The 27639-nt window shown below is 37.1% G+C and overlaps 1 protein-coding gene across 2 annotated transcripts in view; it reads left to right on the forward strand.

Annotated features, from left to right (window-relative positions):
* Positions 1–27639, forward strand: part of ANO3 (anoctamin 3) — a 296517-nt gene that overhangs the window by 234643 nt on the left and 34235 nt on the right. For both annotated transcript variants that reach the window (XM_043580834.1, XM_043580833.1), the window contains exons 15-17: positions 13977–14059; positions 14481–14621; positions 15126–15290. In XM_043580834.1, coding sequence (XP_043436769.1) covers positions 13977–14059; positions 14481–14621; positions 15126–15290 — 389 coding nt within the window. The remainder of the gene's footprint in view (positions 1–13976; positions 14060–14480; positions 14622–15125; positions 15291–27639) is intronic.

The following is a 27639-nucleotide window of genomic DNA, read 5'->3' on the forward strand; positions in this document are numbered from 1 at the left end:
AAATAGTAAGCATAAGACATCTGCAAACTCACTTTTCCTCTACCTAGGATATTCTTCCAATTGTTGGCTCATTCAGATATGAAATCTGCTTTCTTTTTTCACTTGAGGATAGTTCTTGGCATCTTTGTATGATTGTACATGTACATTATTGAACAGTTTGCTTCAGCAAGCAATAAGAGTTGGTGGATAATTTGTGAGAAAAGTTCATTTTAACTATGTGTTCATAAATCTTTTGTTGTAGCAGGTGAGAGTGTAGACGTTATTGCACAAAAGTGTAGATAATTGTGGGTAGATGTGGTTTGGTGGGTAATTTTTTTCTGTATACTTTTTTTTTGATGTTTATTTATTTTGAGAGAGAGAGAGAGAGAGAGAGAGAGAGGGCATGATGAGCAGGGGAAGGACAGAGGAACAGAGAGAGAGAATCCCAAGCAGGCTCCAGGCTTTCAGCCCAGAGCCCAATGTGGGGCTCAAACTCACAAACCGTGAGATTATGACCTGAACTGAAATCCAAGAATATGATTCTTTTAACAGACTGAGCCACTCAGGCACCTCAGTACACCTTATTTATAATAATGAGGTAGACAGCAAAATTGCAACTGAGAGTGTTAGGAGTGTATGTGCTAGATGTTAAAAGAGAAAAGAGAAGGTATGACAGCATGGCACAACTCCAGTCAAATCATTAATTTAGGGGAGCCTGGGTGGCTCAGTCGGTTAAGCGTCGACTTCGGCTCAGGTCACGATCTCGCGGTCCGTGAGTTCGAGCCCCGCATCCGGCTCTGTGCTGACAGCTCAGAGCCTGGAGCCTCTTTCAGATTCTGTGTCTCCCTCTCTCTCTGACCCTCCCCCATTCATGCTCTGTCTCTCTCTGTCTCAAAAATAAATAAACGTTAAAAAAAAATCATTAATTTAAAAGAAATCAACTCCCTGCAGCATACCTATGTTTTCCTCCAGTGATGCTGGTGTGCGTGAATACAGATAGACAGGATACAGATGGAGCGTTGGTTTTAACTAGGGTCTGATAAAACTATGAGTTTATGATAAGCTGAGACAAGAGTCAGAACCCTGAGGGTATACACAAGTGGGTGAGTATAATGGCAGACAATTAGAATCATAAAGAAGAAAGTGAGGGCACAAGGGGAGGAAAGGACCGTCAAAATATAATGGGCTGAGAACTGAAAAATCTTGGCCAAGAGTCAATGGATTGAAAATCTGAGTCAAAGGATTATTGGAATTGGAGGTTTTGGAGAGTAAGCTAGGAGGATGGAGCTGATAATTGGAGATTTTAGAGAGTTTGCAGTCATTGATCAAAAGTATGCTATGGGAGTACATGAGTGAAATAGAGTAGGAGAAAACAACTTTTAAGATAGAGCCAAGGTCCTAGAAAGATGATCTGTGTATATTGCAATTTCAAAGAATTATTTTATGGGTCCTGTTGAAAGATTTACACTGAGCCAAGAATTTAACAATCTTTAGAAAAGCTAGAGAAGTGTCCAATGGTAGGTGACATCCACTAGGAGAGGTAGTAGAAAGTATGGATTGATTAATGTGAGACTCAAATCTGTGAACCTTTAACGAGGAGGGAGAGGAAATGGTCTTGAAGCAGCAACGAGGAGCAAGAAATTCACCACCTCATCTTCAGCCCCTATTAGTATGGGAGACAAATAGCTATTACCTGAGAATGCTGCATGGAAATTAGGGTTTCAGGGTTGTCCCAGGTTTCGGTTAGAGCAAGAAGGTGAGGGGACACAAAAGACATTACTGTTGATGACTTTGAACACAAGAGGGTATAGTGAAAGTATCTCGGAGTGTTGCGAAAGAATAGGAGATCATCACAAAGGCGATGTCTGTTGCCCTAAAACAAGAGAACCAAAATTGGAGGGTTAAAGGATGATCTGGAATCCCGGTCTTCTTTAGGTAACTGATATGAACAGAGTTAAGGTGCACGGTGATGGGACCCAATTGTGAGTGATGACAGGAGAAAAGGTGGATGCGTAGGATACAGACATAGGGGCATCTTGCCGAGATGGAGAGTTCTGGGCTCCCTCTATACTTGTGCTCATAGAAGAGTTCTGAAGTGAAGCCTCTTATGCCTAGCACCCCAAATGACTGCTCAACCTTGCAAGTGGCAACCTGCTGGAAAATGGTATTGCTGTCTCTAACATGTACATTCTACTCTGTTGTGTAAGAAGTGCTGCACAGCGGATTCATTCCTGGATGGAGGAGTATACCATTAAACAAGTTTCTTTCTTTCAGAGCCTTGATTTCATTACAGGGCCTTATCACTTTAGATGACTGTTGCTCCATTAATCAACTAGGCAATTTATTTTTATAAGGAGTTAATGAAGTTACAAAAAGGCATAAATATAATAAAAGGGAAAACTGGCAGATTCATAATATAACTTATTTTGCCACCTTTAGGAAAAGATCAATCTATTAATCCTTTCTTAAATATTAAGGCAGATAATTAGAAAATCCTGACATCTCTTTTTTTTTTTTTCTGGTTAGAAAGCTAGAATAGCTAAATAGGGGCGCCTGGGTGGCGCAGTCGGTTAAGCGTCCGACTTCAGCCAGGTCACGATCTCGCGGTCCGGGAGTTCGAGCCCCGCGTCGGGCTCTGGGCTGATGGCTCAGAGCCTGGAGCCTGTTTCCGATTCTGTGTCTCCCTCTCTCTCTGCCCCTCCCCCGTTCATGCTCTGTTTCTCTCTGTCCCAAAAATAAATAAACGTTGAAAAAATATATATATATTAAAAAAAAATTAAAAAAAATAAAAAGAAAGCTAGAATAGCTAAATAATAACCATGGCAGCAACAGCACAGAGTTTATTTGCTGAGTATCCTCAGTGCTGAGCCACGACCTTGCAAGGGGCAGAGCGAGGAGAGAATGAGAGGCCGAGGCTAGGTCTGTAGACTCTGAAGAAGGTTCTCGATTTGCTTCTTGGCTCAGAACCCAGGGCAGAAGAAGAGGAAACTTATCCATTACCTGAAGGGAATTCCGAAATCAAGTTCACGGATAGCAAATAACAATGACAAGTGGATTTTTCATCCATTCAAAGGACTCTAAGCCCCTTAAACACTTTGAAGAGAACAATGAAAACATGTTACGTTTAACAAAGCTGACAGTTCCTAGGAGCTCTTAGCTACAGAAAAAAAAAATGTGCAAATCAGGTCAGAACCCTTAAAGAAGGACACCTAGGATCATTGAAAATCCCCTCCTTTGAAGGAGTGTTTGAAATCAGTAACCCTGGCTTAGGAGTCAGAGTGACCTGGGGTACAGAGTCAAGTTCATCTGGGAGGAGTAAAATAGCAACCAAAAAATCATTTCTTGTACATGAAGCTGTTGTGAGGTTTTAATAAGTTCACATGTGTGAAACATTTAGCAGGATGGCTGGCACATATGTGTGTGATACATTGCAGGTATTCATGAGAAGAAGGCACACAATTTTCAAAGCTATTCTAAGAAAATAATACAAAAATACGAATACAAAATAAGGTATGAAAGTAACTAACCTGGGAAAAAATCACAAATTTGCAAATTAAAAAAATCTTCAAATACATAACATAAAAATCCAGAAGGGTAACAATATTTTAATTAACTGCCCACATGCTTTTTGCTCTACATTTTTTGTCTGTGTTTTATGAAAGTACCTTTTAATATGACATTTAAAAAATATTCCATAGAACGTGTAGAAGAATAATGCAGTCTTTCCTCTTCCTGTAGCATGGTTGATTGATAGTCTTTTTTATTGATAGTTTTGAAAAGTTTATTTCAGCTTTAGAACTCATTATCGGTAATGTCATGTATTTTTAATATTGTGGCAAATTTGAAAATGTCTGAGATGTGTTTCACATATGAGTTGGAAATGTAAACATAATTTTCCGTGGCATATTTTCTAGCTCCTGTAATTCATATCTTATTTCTTTTGCATTATCAGTGCTAGACGCCATAGAGCACCTCTCCATACAACTCCTGGCCTGGCACCTGAAAGTGTCAGCATATGAAAGGGAAGGAGTTTCCCCAGAATTCATTGCTGTATTAAGATAGTTAATAATCTTGAAAAATTTATGGAAGTGCCTGCAAGCCACATAAATGTCTCTTGCTAATCCAAACTAAATGTATCCCTGACTCAACAGTCAATTAGTCAACTGTGAAAAAACTCAGGGCCACTCTACCACCCAGTATTTGAAGAAGTCAGATTCTGGCTGCATATACAGGGAACTTTTAGACAAAATTATAAATATACACAATTCAGCTATTCTTTGACTACTTCAATATTCGCTTGAATTGTGGATCAAGAAGCATTATGTTTGTTTGTGCATGTCTGTCTCCACAAATTCAGATATAGTTTTCCAATAAAACAATATATCTTTTCAGATAATCAAGTGATAAGCATGTATCAAAATCTTATTAGAGTTTTACTGCACAGGAAAAGTCCTCTAAGAGACCAATGCAGAGATTTCTGTGTTGGTAGAGGCAGTCAAAAGAAAAGAGAATGGTTAATAATCATTTTTAGGCTCCAAACAAAAACAAAAACAGAAAGGATTTCAGGTCAAAGAACTTTAGACTCTTGATTGATGGAGCACTGAGTGGATGAGCAGTGAGCCTTCTCGAAGTTCTCCATCTCATTTAGATCTATGAGAAATTTGTTTAAAAATTTTCATCTGTGCTGCTAATTTCTTCCCAGAAGGATGCTGCAAATTATATAGCTCAAAAATTTCTATCCCAAACCATATTTGGAGTCATTTTGCTGTTGGCAAGAAAAAGGTCAACGTTCGATTTGGATTTGGATTTCAGCCAAATGTCTTCCTTAGGTAACTTAACCTGCAAGAGCTTCAATTTGCTTATCAACTGAATGAGATCAATAACATTTTAATTTACCTGGGTTGTTGGGGAAATGATATTGGTTAATTTAAAAATAGCAAGCACAAAGTCTGGGACAATGTAAGTGCTCAGTAAATGCTAGTTCTCTTCCTCTTTGGGACTATGATGCAACACGTTTTCCTTTTTTTTTTTTTTTTTTTTTGTATACTCTCTTTAGGAATAGACAAATGGACTCTCAAAACCAATAAGTTTTGAATTAAAATATTTACTCTAGAAGCAATTTTACAGTCTTAAACTCAAAAGAAGAAAAAGGACAGACAGTATGTTGTTTGCTAGGTTATGGGCAAAAGATGAAAAGTATGTGGAAACTGATTATGACTGAATTTGTGAATCAATTTAAATATAAAGAGTGACAATATCTTTATTTTTCTTGCAGAAAGATATACCATATGTTTCAATTTTATAAAGTATATTTTATATTGTATATCTTTTATGCAGTAGAAACCAAGAACTTTGTCTATATATAAAATTTCCTCTGTATGACAATAGAATATTGAAAAAAATTGGTTATTAAAATTTGTTATACAATTAAAATGAATTAAGCATAGTTAGACCACTTACAAACTGCACCTCATTTAATTCTTTCATCGCCCCTATGAAGATGATTTTACTACTCTCAAAGTTGTGAAAATGGAGAGTTATCGTTATTTAAGCTTCTGTCCCAGTCATTTGTCACACAATTAGAAAGGCATATAGGCAGGGGCGCCTGGGTGGCTCAGTCGGTTAAGCGTCCGACTTCAGCTCAGGTCACGATCTCGCGGTCAGTGAGTTCGAGCCCCGCGTCGGGCTCTGGGCTGATGGCTCGGAGCCTGGAGGCTGCTTCCGATTCTGTCTCCTGCTCTCTCTGCCCCTCCCTGTTCATGCTCTGTCTCTGTCTCAAAAATAAATAAACGTTAAAAAAAAAAATTTAAAAAAAAAAAAAAAAGAAAGGCATATAGGCAGCTTGCAAACCCAGAACATGCCTACTCCAAACCACATTCTTTGTCTAGCACCACATTGCCTTTCCTAGGTGTTTTTGTTTTTTGTTTTTTGTTTTTTTTTTTGAAGATCACTGTAACTTGATCAAGAAGATAAATTTTGTTGTGTTTATTATAAAAATGAAGTTAGTAATTTCTTTAAAAACAATTTTTTAATGTTTATTTATTTATTTTTGAGAGGGAAAGAGAGACAAAGTGTGAGCAGGGGAGGGGGAGAGAGAGAGGGAAACACAGAATCTGAAGCAGGCTCCAGGCTCTGAGCTGTCAGCACAGAGCCCAATGCGGGGTTTGAACTCATGAACTGTGCGACTGTGACCTGAGCTAAAGTCCAGCGCTTAACCAAGTGACCACCCAGACACCCCACTCATTTCTTTTATGCTGGCTGTCATTTGGGGCACCTGGGTGGCTCAGTCGGTTAAGAGTCCAACTTTGGCTCAGGTCATGATCTCACAGTTTGTGAGTTCGAGCCCCGCATTGGGCTCTATGCTGACAGCTCAGAGCCTGGAACCTGCTTCAGATTCTGTGTCTCATTCTCTCTCTGCCCCTTCCCCACTTGTTCTCTCTCTCTCTCTCTCTCTCTCTCTCTCTCTCTCTCTCTCAAAAATAAATAAAAATGTAAAAAAAAAAAACCCACAATTTTATACTTGCTGTCATTCACTGGTCATGCCAAGCATGGTTCTGAGTGAACTCTACCCAATTCCTGAGGGAAATTGGAATTATAAGGGAAAGGCAAATTTTTAACACTGTTTAGGGCTCTGGCACTAGCTTAAAATGAATGCAGACCTTAGTTCTGGATCACTTGGTTGGAGGCCACAAGCTATTTCAGAGATTAACTGGTCAGGTATCCTGTCTTGGTGAAGCTTTCCTGGGGAGGTCAGGCCAGCACATGAAGGGATGTCAGGCATTTCAGAGACTCAGTTATGAATTTGTTTTTTCTTTTTTCTTTTTTTTTTAAACTTTTTAAAAGTTTTATTTATTTTTGAGACAGAGAGAGACAGACAGAGTATGAGTTGGGGAGGCGCAGAGAGACAGAGACAGACAGACAGTATCTGAAATACGCTCCAGTCTCTGAGCTGTCAGCACAGAGCCTGTTGCAGGGCTTGAACCCAGGAATGATGAGATCATGACCTGGGCTGAAGTCAGAGGCTTAACCAACTGAGCCACCCAGGCACCGCATGTTTTTTTCTTTTTTCAGTCATAAATTAATAACCAGTGTGACCATACCTTTGGGTACATACCAGTCATAAATACACTGTTCAAGAAAAATACTTTGGATGGAATTACCAAAAATTTAATTATAGCTGTTTATCAATGGTGAGAGTGTAGATGACTTTTATTTCCTTCTTTCTTTTATTTTCTTCATTCAGCATATATTTCTTGAAAGCTTCGTATAAAGCAGGCACTGCTACACCTCTGTTTCAGAAGTGAACCAGGCAAGGTGCTGGTCCAGTTATTTGCGCTGGTATTTTTATATTTGTAATCAGAAAATGTCCAGCAGAATTGGGAAATTTAAGTGTATCAAATAGTTGAATGGTAAGATGAAGAAAGGGCCTAAAAGAAATTAGTCCTGTGCTTGAAATGGTTATTATATTTTAGAAAACTATGCGGCAAATGCTGACGAGTTTTTATTTGTGTGGACTCCCAATTTTATAGCAAGTCAATTGAAAGTATCCATTTAAATTTGAACAAATGCTACTATAATGTGTATACATAAATGCCAATACCATATTGAGTGACAGAAGAGGTAGCTTTAGAGGGACTCTTCACATCAAAAAGTATGCTCTGGTCAAGATTGTCGTGGGAGTTCTCGTGGCATCTTAATATAACATGTTGCTGTTTCTGTGTATATTCTTACTTCTAAATGCATTTTCCTAGAGGAAAACCTATCAAGCCTGATTTTAGGAATTGGTGAAGACTGTCAGTGCTTAGGGTTCCAATGCTGGCCTTACCATGTTCTTAGAACCTAGTTGTTTGTTGTTTTCTTTTCTACTTAGTGTTGTTAGAGAGGAAGAAGGAGGGGAGGGAAATTGGAAGTAAAGTTAAAGAGAGACGTGATGGCCTTAGACAAAGAGGAAATTTAACAAGACAAGCAAGTCCTGACTAACCAGTTCCCAAGGCACAGTGTCAAGTACAGTTCAGTCCAAATCTTGTCACTTCCACATATTTATAAGGTCTTTCTATTGATTAGCCTACTTTATAGTTATGTAAAGAACTCCATGAACTATATTTTTTGTAAGGTGCTAAGGTGGGGAGGCGGGGGAGAAAGTAGCTTTCTCTGGGCATGGACACACCAAGTGTTCCACATTCGAGGCCCTTCTGCTAATGGTAGAACCTGTTCTGTGAGGTTTCTATTTCTACCTCATGTATAGTGATGTTGCAATCCTCTATGGGAAAGGCACATTATGCTTGAGGATGTTACTGAAAATAAATCTGGGGAGTGGAAGAGAGTCTTTAGTGGTACTTGGATGTTATCTACATTGGCGATCTCAGAAGTGTTGCTCTGATAAACTGTTGTTTCAGCGGGTCTTCTTTCGAGAAGGCTTTAAATCTTTATCTCTTCTGATGAAAACAATACTTGGAATTCCTTTTTGCTCTCTGTATTCAGACATATTTAACTTCCTTTGTGCTGGGGATTGACCTCTTTCCCCTGCTCCTTCTCCATGAGCTCCTACCCCCTGAATGTAGTGAAGTAGTTTTTAAAGCTTTTTAAATAATAATTGTTCCAAGTCAAATTGAACTTAATTGCTTAATATATAAAACAGGTATAGAAGGGACTTCTCTATGGGACTCTCTTCGCATATCTCCATGGAGCATCATTTGAAAACCTCTGGAATAATGGAAAGAGCACTTAACCAGAAGTTGGAGTCACAATCCCTGGATTCCACTCAAAAATTCAGATCAGGGGCACCTGGGTGACTCAGTCAGCTAAGCGTCTGATTCATGGGTTTCAGTTCAGGTCATGATCTCATGGTTCATGAGTTAGAGCCCCACACTGGGCTCTGTGCTGACAACGTGGAGCCTGCTTGGGATTCTCTCCCTCCTCTCTCTCTGCCCCTCTCCACACACACTCTCTCTCTCTCTTACTCACTCAAAATAAATAAGCTTAAAAAAATTTTTTTAATTCAGTTCGATGTAACATTAACTGAGTATGTCAGTGTGCCAAACACTAAAAATGCTAAGGAAGAAAGAAACTCTAGAAACTTCACGTCTAAGTGTAGATGAAAGCAGATGTAGAAGAAGGTAAAGTGTTGTAGATGCTTTGGCAGATTTCTAGACAAGGTCAGTGATGCTTGTCAGCCACTCTGGGCCTTGTTTTCTGAAATTTGAAATAATGGAGAAAACTACATACAGAATCTAACCTCTTTGAGATGCTTAACTTTACGATTCTGTTACTCTGTGCCATTGGATTTAGATCACAAAGGGAAGCCACTGGAATTGGACCTGAGGAAATGGAAATTCAAGATGCAGCCTGTGTATTTTAAAATTTTTTTAAGTGGAGAAAACTGTCACTATAGTCAGAGGCAGGAGTAAAAAAAAAATAAACACAATGTATACTTGCCGAGGGACAGAATTATGCCACATCATCCTCAGCTTTTCCATAATATTCCTCCTACCTCCATGACTCATGTGAAAGCTGACTTTGCCCTGATAACAAAATGCCCTTCTCCAATGGAGGCCTCTTATCTTCCTCCCCCATCTGCAACCCAGTTTCACAGGACCAAGAGGAAGAGTTGATAAACTCTACACACAGAAGGGTAAAAAGAACATAGGTGGTTGTACAACTTGTACAATGTATACTTTGCAGGAAATAAAACTGCTCTATAATCCATTTCCCACAGACAATTAGTGTTAAAACCTGGCATATTTTCTTTTGGGCACTATGTATATATAACTATAATATATCTGATTTATCTAGCTACTTATCATATATACACAATATATATACACATATATATATATAATATGCTATAACTTTCTATAACTTCATCAACATCTATATTTGTATTGACACTTTGTTCTAGGTGAAATTATTTTTCCTTTATACATTTTCATGTTTAAAGTATTTTCACTTTTACATTGAGAAACTTTAATATACTCCCTGTCCTCTTTACCATCTCACGGTCTCTGCCACCCTGCTCATTCTGAGCCATTGTTCCTTTGTCCTTCCACATGAGTGCATGCCAAAATTTTCACCACCAATTACAATAAAATTATGAATATTTGCTTGTCACTTTCATGGCTTATACTCTTTTAGAAGTCACTGATTAGAAAACTCCTAATTCTTCTTGAAATTCCCATACCAGTTATTTAATCCTGAACTAGATGCCAGTTCATCCTCTCATTCTCTACTATCAAGAGATACTCAACACCCAAAGAACAAACAACCCACTTAAGAAATGGGCATGGGGCACCTGGGTGGCTCAGTCGGTTAAACATCCGACTTAGGTTCAGGTCTTGATCTCGAAGTTCGTGAGTTCAAGCCTCGCTTCAGGCTCTGTACTGACAGCTCAGAGCCTGGAACCTGCTTCACATTCTGTGCCTCCCTCTCTCTTCCCCTCCCCTGCTCATGCTCTCTCTCTCTCTCTCTCTCTCTCTCTCCCCCCCCCCCAAATAAGTAAACATTATTAAAACTTAAAAAAATATAAATGGTCAGAAGACCTTGGGGCTTCCAGGTGGCTCAGCCGGTTAAGCGTCCGACTTTGGCTCATGTCGTGATCTAGAATTTACTTTTTAGAATTTACTTTTTAGTGTAGGAGGCAAAATGTGAGCCAGTGGGACATATCTTGCTGATGGCTCAGGGCAGTGTGGTGGTTTATTTGATTATGTATTATTGAAGTTTGAGTGCGTTTAGATGGACTGAGCACTTTGCAGTTTATGGTAAGTCTCAGTCTTTCCTGCTGTGTTTATATTAGGCCACACACCTGTACCTACTTGAAAGGACCTTGAGGCCACTTCAGCAGGATGCTTCCGCTCCACCCTTTTTCTCAGGTCTTGGCATATGTAAATACCCTTTCTTCTTTCCATGGCTATTTGATATAGTTGTGTCAGGGTACCATGCAAGCCTTCCTAAGGTTCAGCCTACTCTTCAGGTCCCATCTAATTGCCCAAGTTCATAATTTGGGTTTTGCATCTGCTCTGAAATTGGCTGTACAATGAGATATGGTCTTCCCAGAATCCCGCTTCCTTTTCAGGCCCTCACTCAAGCACAGAGCCTCCTGCTGTAAACCTGGGGGAAACTTCAGGGTTGTCGTAAGAATCAAGCCCATTGATATTTTTCATCACCTGGTATTTCAAAATTTACTTACTTTCTAAAATATGGTCTTTTGGTCTTTTGAGGTATAATTTACATGCAATGAAATCTCCATAGATATGTTTTGATCACTTTCGAAAATGACAAACTTTTATAGCCACCTCTCCTATTAAAAGTATGGAATATTTCAGGGCTCCTAGATGGCTCTCCTGTTAAAAGATGGAATATTTCAGGATGCTCCTAGGTTAAGCATCCGACTCTTGTTTTCAGCTCAGGTCACAATCTCACAGTTTCATGTGTTTGAGCCCTGCATCAGACTCTGCACTGATGGTGAAGAGCCTGCCTGGGATTCTCTCTCTCCTCTCTCTGCCCCTCCCCTGCTCATGCTGTCTCTCTCTCTCTCTCTCTCAAAAATAAATAAGTAGACTTTAAAAAAATAAATGGAATATTTTCATCACCTCCAGTAGTCCTCTCATACCACCTGTCAGTCATCCTAGCCTCAGAAGCAACCACTATTCCAATTTCCAAAGTTAGCTAATTTTATTAATTTTGTTTTTATTAAGTTTAGTAGGAGTTAATAAGTAGTACTTTCCTTCCTTCTTTGATGTTTGGTATACTGATAAATTGCATGACCTCCTTCTAACTAAAAAATTTTTTAAGTGAGAATATTGATTCACTTGAGTTTAAATAATTTGTGAATAAAATGAATATATCTCAAACTGAGAATGGATCTTTAACACGAAGCCTAGTTTATCCCAAGGACAAAGATTTGTGAAAGTTAAAATTACACCAAAGCCAGTCTTCACGCTCACAAAAACCAAGATTACCTTTATTTCTTAGATTTTCAGGGAGATGCTTCTAGGCAGAGTTTTGCTGGGAAGATACATTAGGAAATGACCACGTGACACATTTAAACTTTAAACCTTGACTGAAGTCAGTAATAATTAGAATTTTATTGCACATTCTGTGTCATGTTCTGTATGAAAGACTTTAAGTCCTAGGCTTATAATCACTTCATATCATAGCTGCCAATTTTAACACAATGCTTTTCTTTCTTCAGTTTTCCTTCCATAATAAGTTATTTCTCTGTGTCTCTCCTTCAGTGTACTTCCTCTATATCCTACCTATGTTTTAAGTTCTAGATCTCCCTGTTGGTAACAGTAATCATGGCCAACTCTTTTTATAGCAGATCAAGTATTTGGAAAACTTCATTTATCTTCCTGTCAATGTGCTTGGCTATCTCGATTCTTTTAGCCATACTTCCTCTTATGAAACTGTATAGAAAATCAGTATATAACATATAGAGTAGGACTGAGGAAAAAATTAAAGCCATAAAGACTGTATGGACAATAACTAGCAAGAGTTTCAGTCCCGACTCTATAATTTATTAGCTATGTGTTTTTGGACACAGTAAATTCATACCTTTGTTTCAAAAGTCTGATGAGAGTAATACCTGCCATATCTACTTGTGTTATGAAAGTAACAAAATTAGGGACACCTGGGTGAATCAGTTGGTTAAGCACCTGACTCTTGGTTTGGCTCAGGTCATGATCTCACGGTTTGTTGGATTGAGCCCCACATTGGGCTCTGCGTTGACAGAGCGGAGCCTGCTTGGGATTCTCTCTCTCCCTCTCTCTCTGCCCCTCTCCCCACCTCATGCCTTCACTCTCTCTTTCTTTCAAAATAAATAAACTTTAAAAAAAAGCAAGTGACAAAATTAAATCATATGTGAGAAAGTGAGATATAAGATAATGTGATTATGAACATTGTATTTTCTAACCAATACTAGGGCTGATTTCTAATTATAAAGAAAAAGACAACAAAACCTCAGAATCATCTTCCCCTGGCATTCTTTTGCGAAGAAGGCAAGAGGCTGTATTCACAGATAGGAAAGAAGACCTCACTCCTTTGCTCTATCAACTGCTTGTGGTGGTGGTGTTTTCCCCAAAACACGTGTTTCTATGTTTTTGCTGTAATTCTTCCTTCATTATAACTCTTACTACAATGTAAGTTAACTTTATTTAGATGACTGTCTCACTCTACCAGATAAGAAGATCCCTGAGGTTGGAGTTCCTTGCCCCTAATGAGAGAACAGCAAATGGATGGATGGATGGTTAGATGGATGAATGGTACCACAGCTTTTAAGAATGCATGTATGAGGTCTTAATGATGTCCACAAAGTCTTGAATGCTTGCTGTAAGATGAAGACCACTTACCAGAAAAAAAATCAATCTTTCGCTTAATTGTTTACACAGAACATTCACATTATGGTTCAGGCATTTCTTTACTTTTTCCATGGAGGCCCCTGTAGTCCATGCTGAGTTCACCTAGAAAATGCATCCAAGTGTTTTCTCTGTTTTTTTTCTTTTCTTCTCCTTCCACCATGATAACATTGTGCTTTTCCTCTGTCTTTCCCAACTCATCCCTCTCTGGGTCCTGGAGGAGTAGCATCTAGTCTTTATTGTCATTCCTGGCTGGAGAAGCCGTTCTCTAGGTCTTTTAGATGATTTTGAATAAACATATACAAGTCAAAAGGGACAATATATATTTAGCTCACTAATATTGACCATCTCTTGTAGCATCACTTTGATAGGTCATACTAGCAAAGGTCTATGCTTATAATCCATTGAAAAAAATTACTTTCTAGGAGTTTATGCTGACAGTAATGTACAGAGACATGGAGGAAGGGGTGAGGGAAAAATAAAAGTCCATTTATATAAATACAATACAAGTTTAATTTGTTTTAATAATTTAACAATGCAGTGGAAATGCATTAATCCAAAAAAGAAAAGCAATGATGAAAGAATGTGATGTGGTTGGGTAAAGGGTAAATAATTAATAATAATAATAATAATTAATATTATCTGTAGCCACTGTCTTCTTGGAATTTTGGAAAAGGAGAAGAAGTACACTGACCTATACTTGGGACCTTATTGAATGGGAAGAAGAGGAGGTAAGATGTTATGAAAGCAGGAGATAGAGAAACTGGGATAACACATGATGCAGAAAATTATTCACTGTCCTTAACATCCAAGCTGGAAGCAATTAAACACCATTAAATTTTCCCTTGGTGTTTTTTACTAACAACATTTCTTATTTCAGGAAGAGAAGAGAGCTCATTGATGGAGTTATGTAATTTTTTTCAAAGCACTTCCATGATATTTCCTAAAATGACATTACTGAAAAATTGTATTAATTAATATATATGTTAGGGATTATCTGGAAAATAATTGGCATTTTATTTTTTTTTAAGTTGCTTCTTTTCTAAGACTTGCTATAAAAGTAAGCCAAAATCCAGGAATTTTGTATCAACCACTGGATGAATTAAAAAATTTATGACTTTGATATGTAGGTAACTTTAGTCTCTCTTCCAGGAAACACTTCGTCCCCAGTTTGAAGCCAAGTATTATAAGATGGAGAGAGTGAATCCCATTAGTGGGAAACCTGAGCCACATCAGCCTTCCTCAGACAAAGTCACTCGTCTTCTTGTTTCTATCTCAGGAATATTCTTCATGGTAAAGTATAACCATCAGTATCAGAATGTTGTTGGATTCCATGTTTAGAAGGAAGTTCTAAGATACCAACTTATTTTGCAACCCTCAGAGTGCAAGAAACCATATCCAGCTCAATACCTTGGTACTACATACTATTAAACACAATTAAAATCACGGAAAGTCATGAATTATTGCAAAGACAATTTGGGAATATCTTTAAATGAAACACTCTTTGAGAGAAACAAAAATCATCTAAGATAAAATGGATATTTTTTGTGTTTCCCTGAAATTTATTAAGACTAAGCATTCCACTTGCAAGTGGAAATTTGAGCAACTTAAATCTTACAATATGTATTTTGACTCTAATGTAACTCAATCACTTAAAAGAAAAAAAAATGATGTATTCTTTCTTGGAAAAGGCAACTCCTTTAGCTCTGTGGGGGGAAGTATATTAATCTATGGTATTGCTTTTGGTTTGTGAATTATGCAAAATATGGATGTCTCCTCTGGTCTCCCTTATTGTAGATTTCTTTGGTGATCACTGCAGTGTTTGCTGTTGTCGTGTATCGCCTGGTTGTCATGGAACAGTTTGCATCGTTCAAGTGGAATTTCATCAAACAACACTGGCAATTTGCAACATCAGCTGCTGCTGTCTGTATCAATTTTGTAATCATTATGGCACTGAATCTTGTAAGTGTTTACAGTTTTCAATAGGCAAAAAGGCATGGGTAGGGGAGAAGTCTGTTTCCTGCATGCTTGGATTGTATTTACAGGAATCCAAAATGAGACCAGCAATGCAACTCAGTTTAGCAGAAACAAAATTCATCTATGTGGTATGGATAATGGATTTTTTAATTAAAATAAATAATGGTTGTACTGTCATCCTTGTCCTTTGAGTTTATAGTCTTGTTAGTGAAAACTTCCATTCTAGCGTGTCTAGTGTGGGCTAGAAAAGGTGCTATGCTCTTTTCATTCAAATAAGGGATTTTTTGGGTTCAAAAACCATTCCAAAAAACTGAACCTCAGTGGAGAATTTGTTACAAAGATATAGAAAAATCTATTCGAAATAGAAAGCTTGTTATCTCCAAGGCTTAATGTGATATAGAAAATACCTACTCTATTTCTCTTTCTCTGGGTCTAAGCATTTTTCTCCTTCCTTCCTTCCTTCCTTCCTCCCTTGCTTCCTTCCTTCCTCCCCTCCTTCCTTCTTTCCTTCCTCCATCCTTCTTTCCTTCCCTCTTTCCTTCCTTCTTAATTTCCATCCTTCCTTTCTTCTATCCACCCATCCTTTTTCTTTCTCTTTTCCTCTTCCTTCCTTCCTTTCTTCTTTCTTTCTTTCTTTCTTTCTTTCTTTCTTTCTTTCTTTTTTCTTTCTTTCTTTCTTTCTTTCTTTCTTTCTTTCTTTCTTCCTTTTTCAGTTCTTCTGTTTGCATGTCTACCCTCTTCTATCAAGAAATGTCTGCCTTTATTTAACCATGACCCATCTTTCTCTCATAGCCGCCAGGGATGCTGTGGTATTGCAATGATTTTATTATCTTCTTTGGCTCTAACTACATGACCATGTTGGTCAGGTTTCCATAGTCCATTTAACTGAAATTATCTACTATTTCAATGTACTAATTTCTCAGAGAGAGCATCTGATTGGTTCAACATCATATCTACTGATTGACTTGTGACCTATATGGATGAGAGAACATTATTATGCCTAGGTCCACATTTTCAGCAAGGACTATGGGTGGGGTCCTATTTTCTCTGAAGACAGGAGGCACTGTTTAGCACACTTAGGATAATCTCTGTCCTTTAATTATTCCAACAATGACACAAGACCAGTATTCTCTCCATTATGTAAATAAGGAAACGGATTTGGAGAGTTTAAATAACTTGTCCTAGATCATACATATACTAAGTGTTAATGCTGATATATTTACATCATGAGATAATTTTTGTAGATATATGAGCAATATACAAATAACGATGTTGATATTATGTACAGGTAATGTGCATTTGGTTCCAAATATAGATTGACACAGATGCTTTGCGTGTTTAGACTGGAGATGGCTAGGACCATTTAAAATAATCAGGAAAGATTTTCAAAGAAAAGTGAAAAGTGATTGTGATAAGTAAGTTTTAATGCAAGGATGATAGTTAATATTTCCTGCTGGGATCAGCTTTCTTCAGATTAATTTTTCTGGTAGAAGGAAAATACTGTTTGCAGTCTCTCCAAATAAACCACATAATATATTTAATTTATGTCCTTGGCTCATACATTAAAGTAAATAATAAACACTGAAAAAAATATAATACGAAGATGGGGAGGCATGGATGGTAATGTATGTAAGGTACTATAGGTTGCACACTGCACAAGTGACTACATTGAAGGAGGAGCCATTCATGGCATAGATGTAGGTTTTTATATTTATGATTTTACTCTTCTGGTAGACAGTGAAAGATCTCGGTTCTAACAAAATCAATTGATTATGACAATTTTACAGTAAACAAAGATTATTTGGATTGGCTTCATTATGTGAGGAAAAGGAGGCTAAATAAATGATGTGTTTATTTCTAGGGAACACAAGCAACCAACCAGTCTGGTCTTAAATTGACTTTGTTTTTTATTTTTAGTAGGTTAGTTGACATAAAAATGATTGTCCAGAGTCCTGCTATCTAGGATGACCTTACAGGCAAGTAGGGACATGGAAAACACTGAAGAATGAATGTTATCATAGTCGAAGCACAGAGGGCTTTGAGTAAAATGGGAAAGAAACCACACACTGCCCCTTAAATTGGTGGGGTTGTGATGGTGTATCAGAAGACTCCATGCAAAGAGGACAGGGTACTTACTCTGATGAGCCAAGAAAGAGCAGACAGTGAATTGTCATTTGGGGAAATTCAACCCACAAATGTACAGAACCACAGAAGTGCATATTCTTTGTTCTAAGGGAATGGTAAAGGGTGTCTATAAAACATAAATTTATTGGAGAATGAAGAAAGAAAAATTAGAAAAGTAGATCAGTGCCTAGCTGTGGAGATCTGGAATAGCATGTAAATAATTCGGACATCATCTTTTTTTTCTTTTTTCTTCTTGTGAGCAGTGGGGAGCCACTGGGTATTTGATAGGTGAATAACCACTAATTAGTGTACCTAATAAGATACACTTACAGATACGAAAGACATTAAAATATTAGGATATTGTATTATGTAATCACTATGCTGATAAATTTTAGAATTCTCAGGAAAAATGTCAGGTTCTCTGGAAAAAAAAAGTATGTTCAAAACTCCTAAAAGTAAAAGTAGATATCCTGAGTACATTATCAAACATGGAAAAAATTGGAAAAATAATGATTACACAAAAGTAATGCTATGTCATCTAAAACACTGTATTAATAAGATGTTCTTTTGAATTTTAAGTAAAAAGATGATAATTTCCTGTTGTATAAATTAATCCCAAATTTAGACAAAGATGTAATGATTGATGAACAAACATAAACCTGATTTTAAAAATATATCTGGCAAAGATAGTATCGAAAATCAAACTAATGAGCAATTACAGCTAATCCCAAGTATACATAAAAATGTTATCAGGAGTTATCTCTGAAAAGTACTGGTGATTATTTTCTTTACATATTGTCTAATGGTAAACATAGTTTGCATTTCCACGTTTTTTTACAATAAGCTTATTTTCCATTGAAAACTAGTAAAAGATAAATATTTGATATTAATTTCTGATATTTTAAAGAAATCATAAATGATGGCAGGCCAAGATTTATGTAGAAGGATAGGTTTTTATTGTATTATTTAAAGTACTAAATATTGGCAACAGACCCCTTAAGTGAGCAAAAATCAGAGAATATTAATTCAAGTTCTATATAACGGAACATAATATAACCAAGTAAAATGCTATTTTAATATTATTTAAGGACATGACATGCAGATACATACAAAGCATCTACAACTGCACTTGATTTCCATTAGAACATACCTGCATTTTTAAACTATAAAGGAATAACAATAAAATGTTGACACTGTAAGGAATGGCAATAAAATGTGGTTATCTCTCAATAGTGGGATAATAATTTGATTTAGTGTAACCTTTTTGGTTATTTCAAATATTTATATGTAGATTTTTACTTATAATCAGAAAAAAAGAATCTTTACTTTTAAAACATTCTACCATGGCATAAAATTTGGAACAAATTAGAAATGGAATGCACTTTATTTTTACTCTATATATGAGTCATCCATAACACCACACCCACCCAGGTAGCAAACTTGGGTCACTTTTTAAATTTTGTCTTTCACTGCATAGAGAAAAGGTTTATCAGTGGCTGGGCCGCATGCCAGCACACGTGCGTGAGCGCGCGCGTGCGCGCGCGCACACACACACACACACACACACACACACACACACTATTCCCTCTGTTCCCATGTGTGCCCCCTGCCCTTCCCCTGCCCTCTGAATACTGCCCAGGCTCTCATCACTTTGTGGTGTCTCTCCTCAGTTTGGTGTCTGAATAAAAAGCAGTGGACACAGGACAGAAGCCATGCAAAGATTTGCACTTGACCTTTGTGATCCTAGCCATGCCACAAACATCTCTGAGCGTTCAAATGAGGGTGATAAAACTAACGCATAGGAGTATTGAAAGATTAAGTGAGATCTTCTAGTATGTGGATGGGTCTCAATAAATGTTAACCTTTTTCCTATTTGCTTCTCTTCAATATTTTAAAATTTTATTTGTTTATAAGTCTATATACACCCCATTGTCTTTATTGCAAAATACCAACATTTTCTTTAATGTTTCCCTTTCTTTTCATCTTTAAATGATAGAGCTTATTTATTAACCTTCAGTCCGATATAGGAATGCCAATAATCTTTTCTTTGTTCTTTTTAAGCTCTTCAAACCACATCTCATTTATTTATAATTTTTTTCACTTTTTGTCTTTAAATATTACCTATTACTCATTCATAAATTTCTAAGTACTCAGAGTTGTCTGTAGAAAGGGAATCACATCTAACATGTTGTATTATGTCTTTTGATCCAATGTACATCTAAAATATAAGAAAATTTGAAATATTTAATTGGTTCATGCAAAAATCATACCACTGGGCTAATTTTCAGTAGTCTTACTTCTTTTTAATGAGTTTTTTCCTTTCTGAAGTCTATTATTTTTATCTTTTTTTAGTTTTAAATTACAAAATTAATACATTGTTGCTATATAATGTACTGACAGTATGAAAACATTAAAAATAATAAGAAAAGTTGCTATTTTTTACCCAAAATTCCACCATTGTCACATCCAACCATAAACTCATTGTACCCATTGGAGGTCATCAATGTTAATGGTTTCATTTCTGTTTATTCCCCTCACCATCAAGTGTTAGTGCCTTCAAAAGAGTACCCTGTGTTCCTGTGTTTGACAGTTTGTTCCAAAGACCTACTGGTCTTCAAAAATATCTTAAGTGAATTAATGAACTGGGCTAATATTTTTGAAGATGGAAATTATTACATAGACAAAGAAAATGAAGAAACCCAATGTGTGTCATTAATTTATGCTTGGGAAGGCAAGCATGACACTTCTGGGAACAGAACCTCCAGGTCCAGGGTTCAATCCTTAATTTCCACTTATCTTTTCAGTTAAGCTGAAGAACTTGTTATGACCAGAACCTATAATTGAATAAAATAGGACCCTTTACCTTCATACATGTTCCTTAAAAAAGGATTCTATTTTCACCAAAAATTCAAGAAATTGAAATTTTGCTGCTGTTTCCCTTGGTGTACCAAACTCCAATTTCGTATTATTCCAGGTGCTGCTGAATGACCAATCCCTTAAGCTCTGACTCTGCCCCATTTCCAATCCCCAACCCCAGTTATTATCCCTTCCCTAGAATAACAATGAACCCACATACACACAGTCTTCTCTCTCATAAGCTTCAGATACAATTTGTTCTCACTGAGTTTGTACATTTAATGAGGTTCAATATATTCTTTACTCCAAAGTACTGCATTTTACAGATAACAAAGGCTAAACTAGATGGAATGAATCTCTAATTGTAGAAATAAGATCTCCGGAGGCCGATGAGGATAGCATTATTTTTGTCATAAAAACAATCTTTTGAGATTCTCAAAATCCCACTAGCTCTACTTAATTAATACAGGAGCCCATGTAACTACCTAGTGCTATAGCTCATCCGTTGTTCCTGAGAGAAGACAAAACTGACTTTCTTTTTTCAAATGTTTATTTCAAATGTTATTCAAATGTTGGGAATTTTGACATAAAGATTTAGAGATTGTTGGAGGTGAACTAAGCTGTAAATTTCTCCTTTGCCCTTGCCACTAACTTAGGAAAAGATTTTTTAACTGGATTTAGCATAAAGGAATTGAACTACAAAGCCAACTCAACAAATGTGAAAAGAATGTCATATTCCTCCGATTTAATCAGTATAAAACCATAATGCCCTTCTGAATTTATGTATTCCCCCCCTACTCAAGATGTTAAGGCACTTCACATTATTTAACAGCCCATCTAATTTACCTGAACCCACAGGGTCAATTTAAGGTCTTAATCAAATAAACATAAATTAAAACCATTAATCTTAAAATGTCAACACTTTAAAAAAATAACACCACCAAAAAGAATGACCTAGAATACCAAACACTACCATCTGTTATTTTTGGACAAAGACTAAATATGCAGCACATAAAAATGTGCTTTTTGTTTCTTAATAGCTAGACTGTGTGATCCTTGTGCTACCATAGCCTCCAAATGAGCATTTGGCATCAGTCAAAATAGTCTACTAATCTCATAGACTTTTCAGCTATAATACATGTGCATGAAATTATTAAATATAGGCATGGCAAAGCCGTTTCAATCAGTCTAACAATTTTTTAAATTAGAAACTTTTAATATTTAATGTACACAGCCAGAAATCTTAAGTCATTCATGCATTTGTTTTGTCTCTTTCATCGCGTCAATGACTGTTGTGACTTCTGCTTCTGTAACATTTCTCTTACCAATTCCCTACTCACCATTCTCACTTCTACTTCCTTAGTTCAGCTACTTGTAATTTCTAGCTTGGACCATTGCAGTAGCCTTCTCACTGGTTAGTCTTCCTGTCTTTGTTTTTCAACTCTTTTCATCTTCCTTGCCCACTGCTCTTAGAAGGATCTTTCTAAATTGCACATTTGGTCATTTTATTTTGTACTTGAAACTGCTTAACAGATTTCCATTACCTCTAGTGTAAATTCTAAATTTATTAGCAAGGCATGGAAGACTTGATTATTTAAAGTCAGTTTTCCTTTCTCTTCTTGTCTAAAGTTGGGCCTCACTCCCTCCCTTTCAAACCACTCTTCTCGCTCCCTGGCATTTTACTTTTTCACAACCCTATCTCTTGGTCCACAGTGCTTCCTCTATTTACCTTTTTAATTTCTTTTATCTCCTTGGAAGCTATTTCTTTATCTATGAAAATTCCAGTAAAGGATCATTTCCTTCCATAAAGCTTTTTCTCAATCCGAAATGTAGAATCAAATAATCTCTTCTTTGTGTTTATTTTTCTCACAAGGTGCTTGGACATGCCTATTCTCCCTCCTTATCAGACTCCCTTGATAGAATTAAACAATGCCTCCTGTAAATGCTCTCCTGTTACAGTGCTTGGATCATGACTTTTCTCCCACTATCGGGGTGTAAGCTCCTTATGAGCGGGCCTCCTCACTTTTCTATCTCCAGGTCTTTTGCCTATGTCAAAAAGATATTTATAATATATTCTTCAAATAAATTTTAAATACTCTGTTCTCTAAATTTTCTAGCATCTTGAATATTATTCACATTGCAGAAATCTTAGCATCTTGGATAATTGCTCAAAGTTATTTTTGTTATTGGAATTATATTTTCAATGTCTTTCAAGTTTGCAGCACTCATTATTTTCATTCCAGCTAATAATTAAAAAGAATATACATCCTCTAAGGTTTCAAAACAAATGAATCATAGCATCCCTAAGTAAATATTCCATTTGGGATAAAAATATGGGTGAAAATAATTAAAATTTGATCACAAGTCCATTCTACAGATCATGAAAGTACTGAAGAATGTTTCCTGTCCTTACTCAGCTTCAAATCACCTGGAACACTTGAAAAACTAGAGATTTCTGAGTCCCATTTAGAATCTCCTGTGTAGAGCTAGGAAATCTGTATATAAAACAAAATATTCAAAAATATTCTCTAAGTGAGTCTGATCCAGCCAGTCTCTAAAATGCCATTAGGAAATCACCAATTTAAAGGATCTGAGGTAATTTTGATACATAGCCAAGATCAGAAACTACATTTTCTTTTTTTTTTTTTTTTTAGTTTTTTTTTCAACGTTTATTTATTTTTGGGACAGAGAGAGAAAGAGCATGAACGGGGGAGGGGCAGAGAGAGAGGGAGACACAGAATCGGAAACAGGCTCCAGGCTCTGAGCCATCAGCCCAGAGCCCGACGCGGGGCTCGAACTCACGGACCGCGAGATCGTGACCTGGCTGAAGTCGGATGCTTAACCGACTGCGCCACCCAGGCGCCCCCAGAAACTACATTTTCAAAACTAAATAGCAAATAATTTAACAATGATTAAAACTTCAACATATTATTTTAACATCTCTTTACCAGGTATACAGCTAAAAATCCACAAAACCAGAATTAGAAACCAGGAGTTACTCTTCACTAATCCCATCTTTTTGTCCTTTATGTTGCTGCCCTGAATGCTATACTACTTAAAGGTACCATAAGTAGCAGGGTTACTATTATATCAGGTAATATTTCCTGTGTGTCTCAGTGGGTTGAGCATCCAACTCTTGATTTTGGCTCAGGTCAGGATCTCAGGGATGAGATAAGATAAGATAAGACAAGACAAGATAAGATAATTTTTGAAAAATAGAAATTAAAAAATGCTTAAATGTGCAAGTATTCCAAAATGTATATTCTTGTTGCCTGGCAATCAAATCTTAATTAATTAAAGAATAGGTGACAGTAGCATGACAGCTGTCTGGTCTCATGATTAATGTGTAATTTTAAAAAGAAAATAGAAACATCACTGAAGAAATACTCTTGTAGTTTGAAATATCTGGGATTAAGCCAGTTAAACTATTTCAACATTGTCAACAAAAGAATGAGCTTTTTTTGATATTCTTCTTTTCATTTTAAAATTTTTGTACCCTTTGTACACTATCACCGAAAAAAAAAAAAAAGGTAATTCAAAATACATTTAACTAAAGTATTCCATGTTGATTCTGGACTCTTTCACATGAGAGATTTATTTCCATCTCTAGATTTGAGAACATCCATTCTTATGTTTCTCTCATGGGCCTAACCACTGAAGACCTCAAATGTACCTAACTTCTTTAACACTTGGTTACCAATTACAATGCAAATAGGTTATTGTGGAATAGGGTGCATCAAAGGATTGGATCACACCTCTTAATGTGGAAAAGAGGTAATGCCAAATGACTCATTTAATAAGAGGACCAGCTTTTTAAAAAAAACAAGAGTTTGTTCATGTCTATATCCATGGTTTCTAGAAATTCAGAAAGGTAGAATTGAATTCTACAGACCTTACCGTGGACTACCAGGCCCTGAAAAATGTTTTCCTTCTGAGACCTCTCTAACTCCTTTCTTACTACCTTGCTCCTTTACTGCCTCCCCTCCTGATCCTTCAACATCCTTGCCCTTTAACACACCAAATGCGTCCAATCTCAGGGCACTCCCACTTCCTATTTCTGCTCACTTCCAAGGTAGTGAGCCGATCTCTTCTTGGCTCCCTTCCTCACTTCACATATGAGCTCTAATGCTCAATTGTTGCCTTCTCAGAGATGTTTTCCTGACCACACTATAAAATAATACCATTTAATACACTATATAATACACCATAAAATAAGGGTGCCCACCACCCTTCTCTATGTACACAGCCTCCTGTATTTTTCCCTTTGGGTACTATTCTTTTCCTGACCAATTGCATATTTGTCATTTGTCTCTAACCACTGGTATGTAAGTTCCATGAAACTGGAGACTGTGTTTGTCTGTTTACTGTGTTCTTTTTTTTTTTAATATTTATTTTTGAAGGAGAGACAGAATGTGAGTGGGGGAGGGGCAGAGAAAGACTAGCCACAGAATCCACAGCAGGCTCCAGGCTCCAAGCTGTCAGCACAGAGCCTGATGTAAGGCTCAAACTCACACACCGTGAGATAATGACCTGAGCTAAAGTCAGATGTCCAACTGACTGAGCCACTCAGGCACCCCTGTTTACTGTGTTCTTGAACACTATCTGGCCCATTAGAAATTCCTCATAATTAATATAACATAATTTAACATAATTAACATAATTAATATATATGACCAAGAGAATTTCAGCTTACTGAATGCACTAGAGAGTGATGGCTAGAAGTATAGGTTCTCCAGGGCCTCTGGGTGGATCAGTTAAATGCCCGACTTCTGGTTTTGGCTCAGGTCATGCTTGATCTCAGTCTGTGGGGCTCCATGCTTGACAGTACAGGGCCTGCTTGGGATTCTCTCTCTTGTGTTTCTGCCCCTCCCTCTCTCCCTCTCTCAAAATAAATAAATAAACTTTAAAAAAAGTACAGCTTCTCTGACAAGAGATCTATATATGTAATGTACATATATAGTGTAGTGACCACAACAATTGTCCCTGAACTTCCCTATTCTCTCTTCCCCCAAATACATATCCATTCCCACCTTGCACGTGTGTGTGCACATGCGTGCACACACACACAGCCCATGATTGCTTGCATACAGCATACAGTTAGATATATCTAATTACGGTTTCTTCCTGCATTTTGTAGTTTTGGAGTTAACAAGTCAGTGTGCAGGAGTTGACTTTGTAGCTCATCATCATGGTGGTGCCAGTTAGCTACCATCGGGGCCTTCGATGATGCAGGTTCTCAAGTACCCCAGGAAGCTTTCCAAGACAATATTTCCAGGGGTGACACAGCATTTTTGTGATTTATAACATTCTTCCAAAGATTACTGTAATCCACTGGGGCATCTCCTATGGATATTTCCATTGCAGGGAAACAGACAGGTTCTGTGTGCCAGGTGTTAGGACAAAAATCAGAAATGGTTTCTGGGACAAGGCACAGGATAAATGGTACGAGAGAACCATAATAGTAACTCCTGACTTGTCTGTTAGTTTAATAGTGTTACTTAGGCAAGGTACCTGACGTTCTAAACGTTGGTTTCCTGTTCTGTAAAATGGGGATAATTATACCTATTTGATAAAATTGTTGTAAGGACCAAATTAAATAATATTATATATGAAGCACTGCTTGGCACCAGCCAAATACTCTAAATGGCAGTTATTTAAGTAAAATTTTCTTTCACTCTCTATGGGGGCACTGAATTTAGTGCTGGAAGCACAGTACTGTGGAAGTACTATTTGTTGATTTGTAAGTCTATCCTGTCACACTGCTTTGGAGTGTGGATTCTGTAATCATCTTACTTGATAAATGGGGCTTGGAAAAGAACATGTGAAGACAATTTTGGTACTCATGAATTCAAGGTAATCTTGTTCTAAAATTTAAAAAAAATCACAGTTTGTGTATATAGCTAAAAATTAAAACAAAAACCACAACAAACTGCACAAGAGGTAGAATGAGACTGTTTATACTCAATATAATCTTTCTGGCTCAGGATAGCTCTTCAGAGGAAGAAGTTTTGAATCAAGCAGATTATGAATAATCACAATAGTTTTAGTGAAAGAACTGTTAGGGAAAGTGAACAACTTTTAGAGTGTCCAGATACCTACCTATTAATTTGGCATGCCAACAGGTAGAGTTCCTGGAATTTATAATCTGAAGAATAATGTGTTGAATTATGGGGTTATGTAGTTATATTGACATGTACCCACATATACCCACAAGCACACACTACCTTTCTGCCTGTAGCGTATTTGTTTTCTGCAATATGTTTACTTGGAATTTTGGGAAATAGGTTTCCTCTCCTTAAGTCCGTATGAGTGATGGACTGGGTAAGAGGAGAAGGGGGAGGGTGGCAGAAGGTGAAAACTGTTACCACAAAACTCAGTTGTGCTTGTAACTTACTTTTGGATTCCACAGATTTTGCTTACCAGTCTTATTGTAACACCAAACCTATTTTGTTCTTTAAGAATGCAAGCTACCACACACTGTTTGTCTTAGCTTGAAAATTCTTTGTCAATAATAAAGAATCTAAACTTCCACTTAGAATTCCAGTATAGTTAAAAGTATATATAACTTGGTGATCAAATCCCAGATCAGCCATTGATTAGTTGAATGACTTTTGTTAAAAAAATATTTTTAGGGGCGCCTGGGTGGCGCAGTCAGTTAAGCGTCCGACTTCAGCCAGGTCACGATCTCGCGGTCCGTGAGCCTGCGTCAGGCTCTGGGCTGATGGCTCGGAGCCTGGAGCCTGTTTCCAATTCTGTGTCTCCCTCTCTCTCTGCCCCTCCCCTGTTCATGCTCTGTCTCTCTCTGTCCCCCCCAAAAAAATAAATAAAAAAACGTTGAAAAAAAAATTTAAAAAAATATTTTTAGTTTTTTAAAGTCTCATTTCCTTGATTTATAAAATGGAAATAAAGATAGCTACCAGAAAAGACTTATTATTACAGAAACCAAGTGTGTCTGTATATATATATATATATATACACATATTTATAACATGTTTGTATTACACATTATACATGTTTAGTGTGTGTGTGTGTGTGTGTGTGTGTCTGTGTGTGTGTAAAGCACCACATAGTAAGTTTTAAAGCATGCTTCAGCTTAATTAAAAATGTAGCCACTTTGGGGCGCCTGGGTGGCTCAGTGGGTTGAACGTCCAACTTTGGCTCAGGTCAGGATCTCGCGGTCCGTGATTTGGAGTCCCGCATCTGGCTCTGTGCTGACAGCTCAGAGCCTGGAGCCTACTTTGGATTCTGTGCCTCCCTCTCTCTTTCTGCCCCTCCCCTGATTGTACGCTGTCTCTCTTGCTCTCAAAAATAAATAAACATAAAAGTTTTTTTATAAATGCAGCCACTTTGTGGA

The sequence above is a fragment of the Prionailurus bengalensis genome, chromosome D1, assembly GCF_016509475.1.
Source record: "Prionailurus bengalensis isolate Pbe53 chromosome D1, Fcat_Pben_1.1_paternal_pri, whole genome shotgun sequence".
NCBI classification, from domain to species: domain Eukaryota; kingdom Metazoa; phylum Chordata; class Mammalia; order Carnivora; family Felidae; genus Prionailurus; species Prionailurus bengalensis.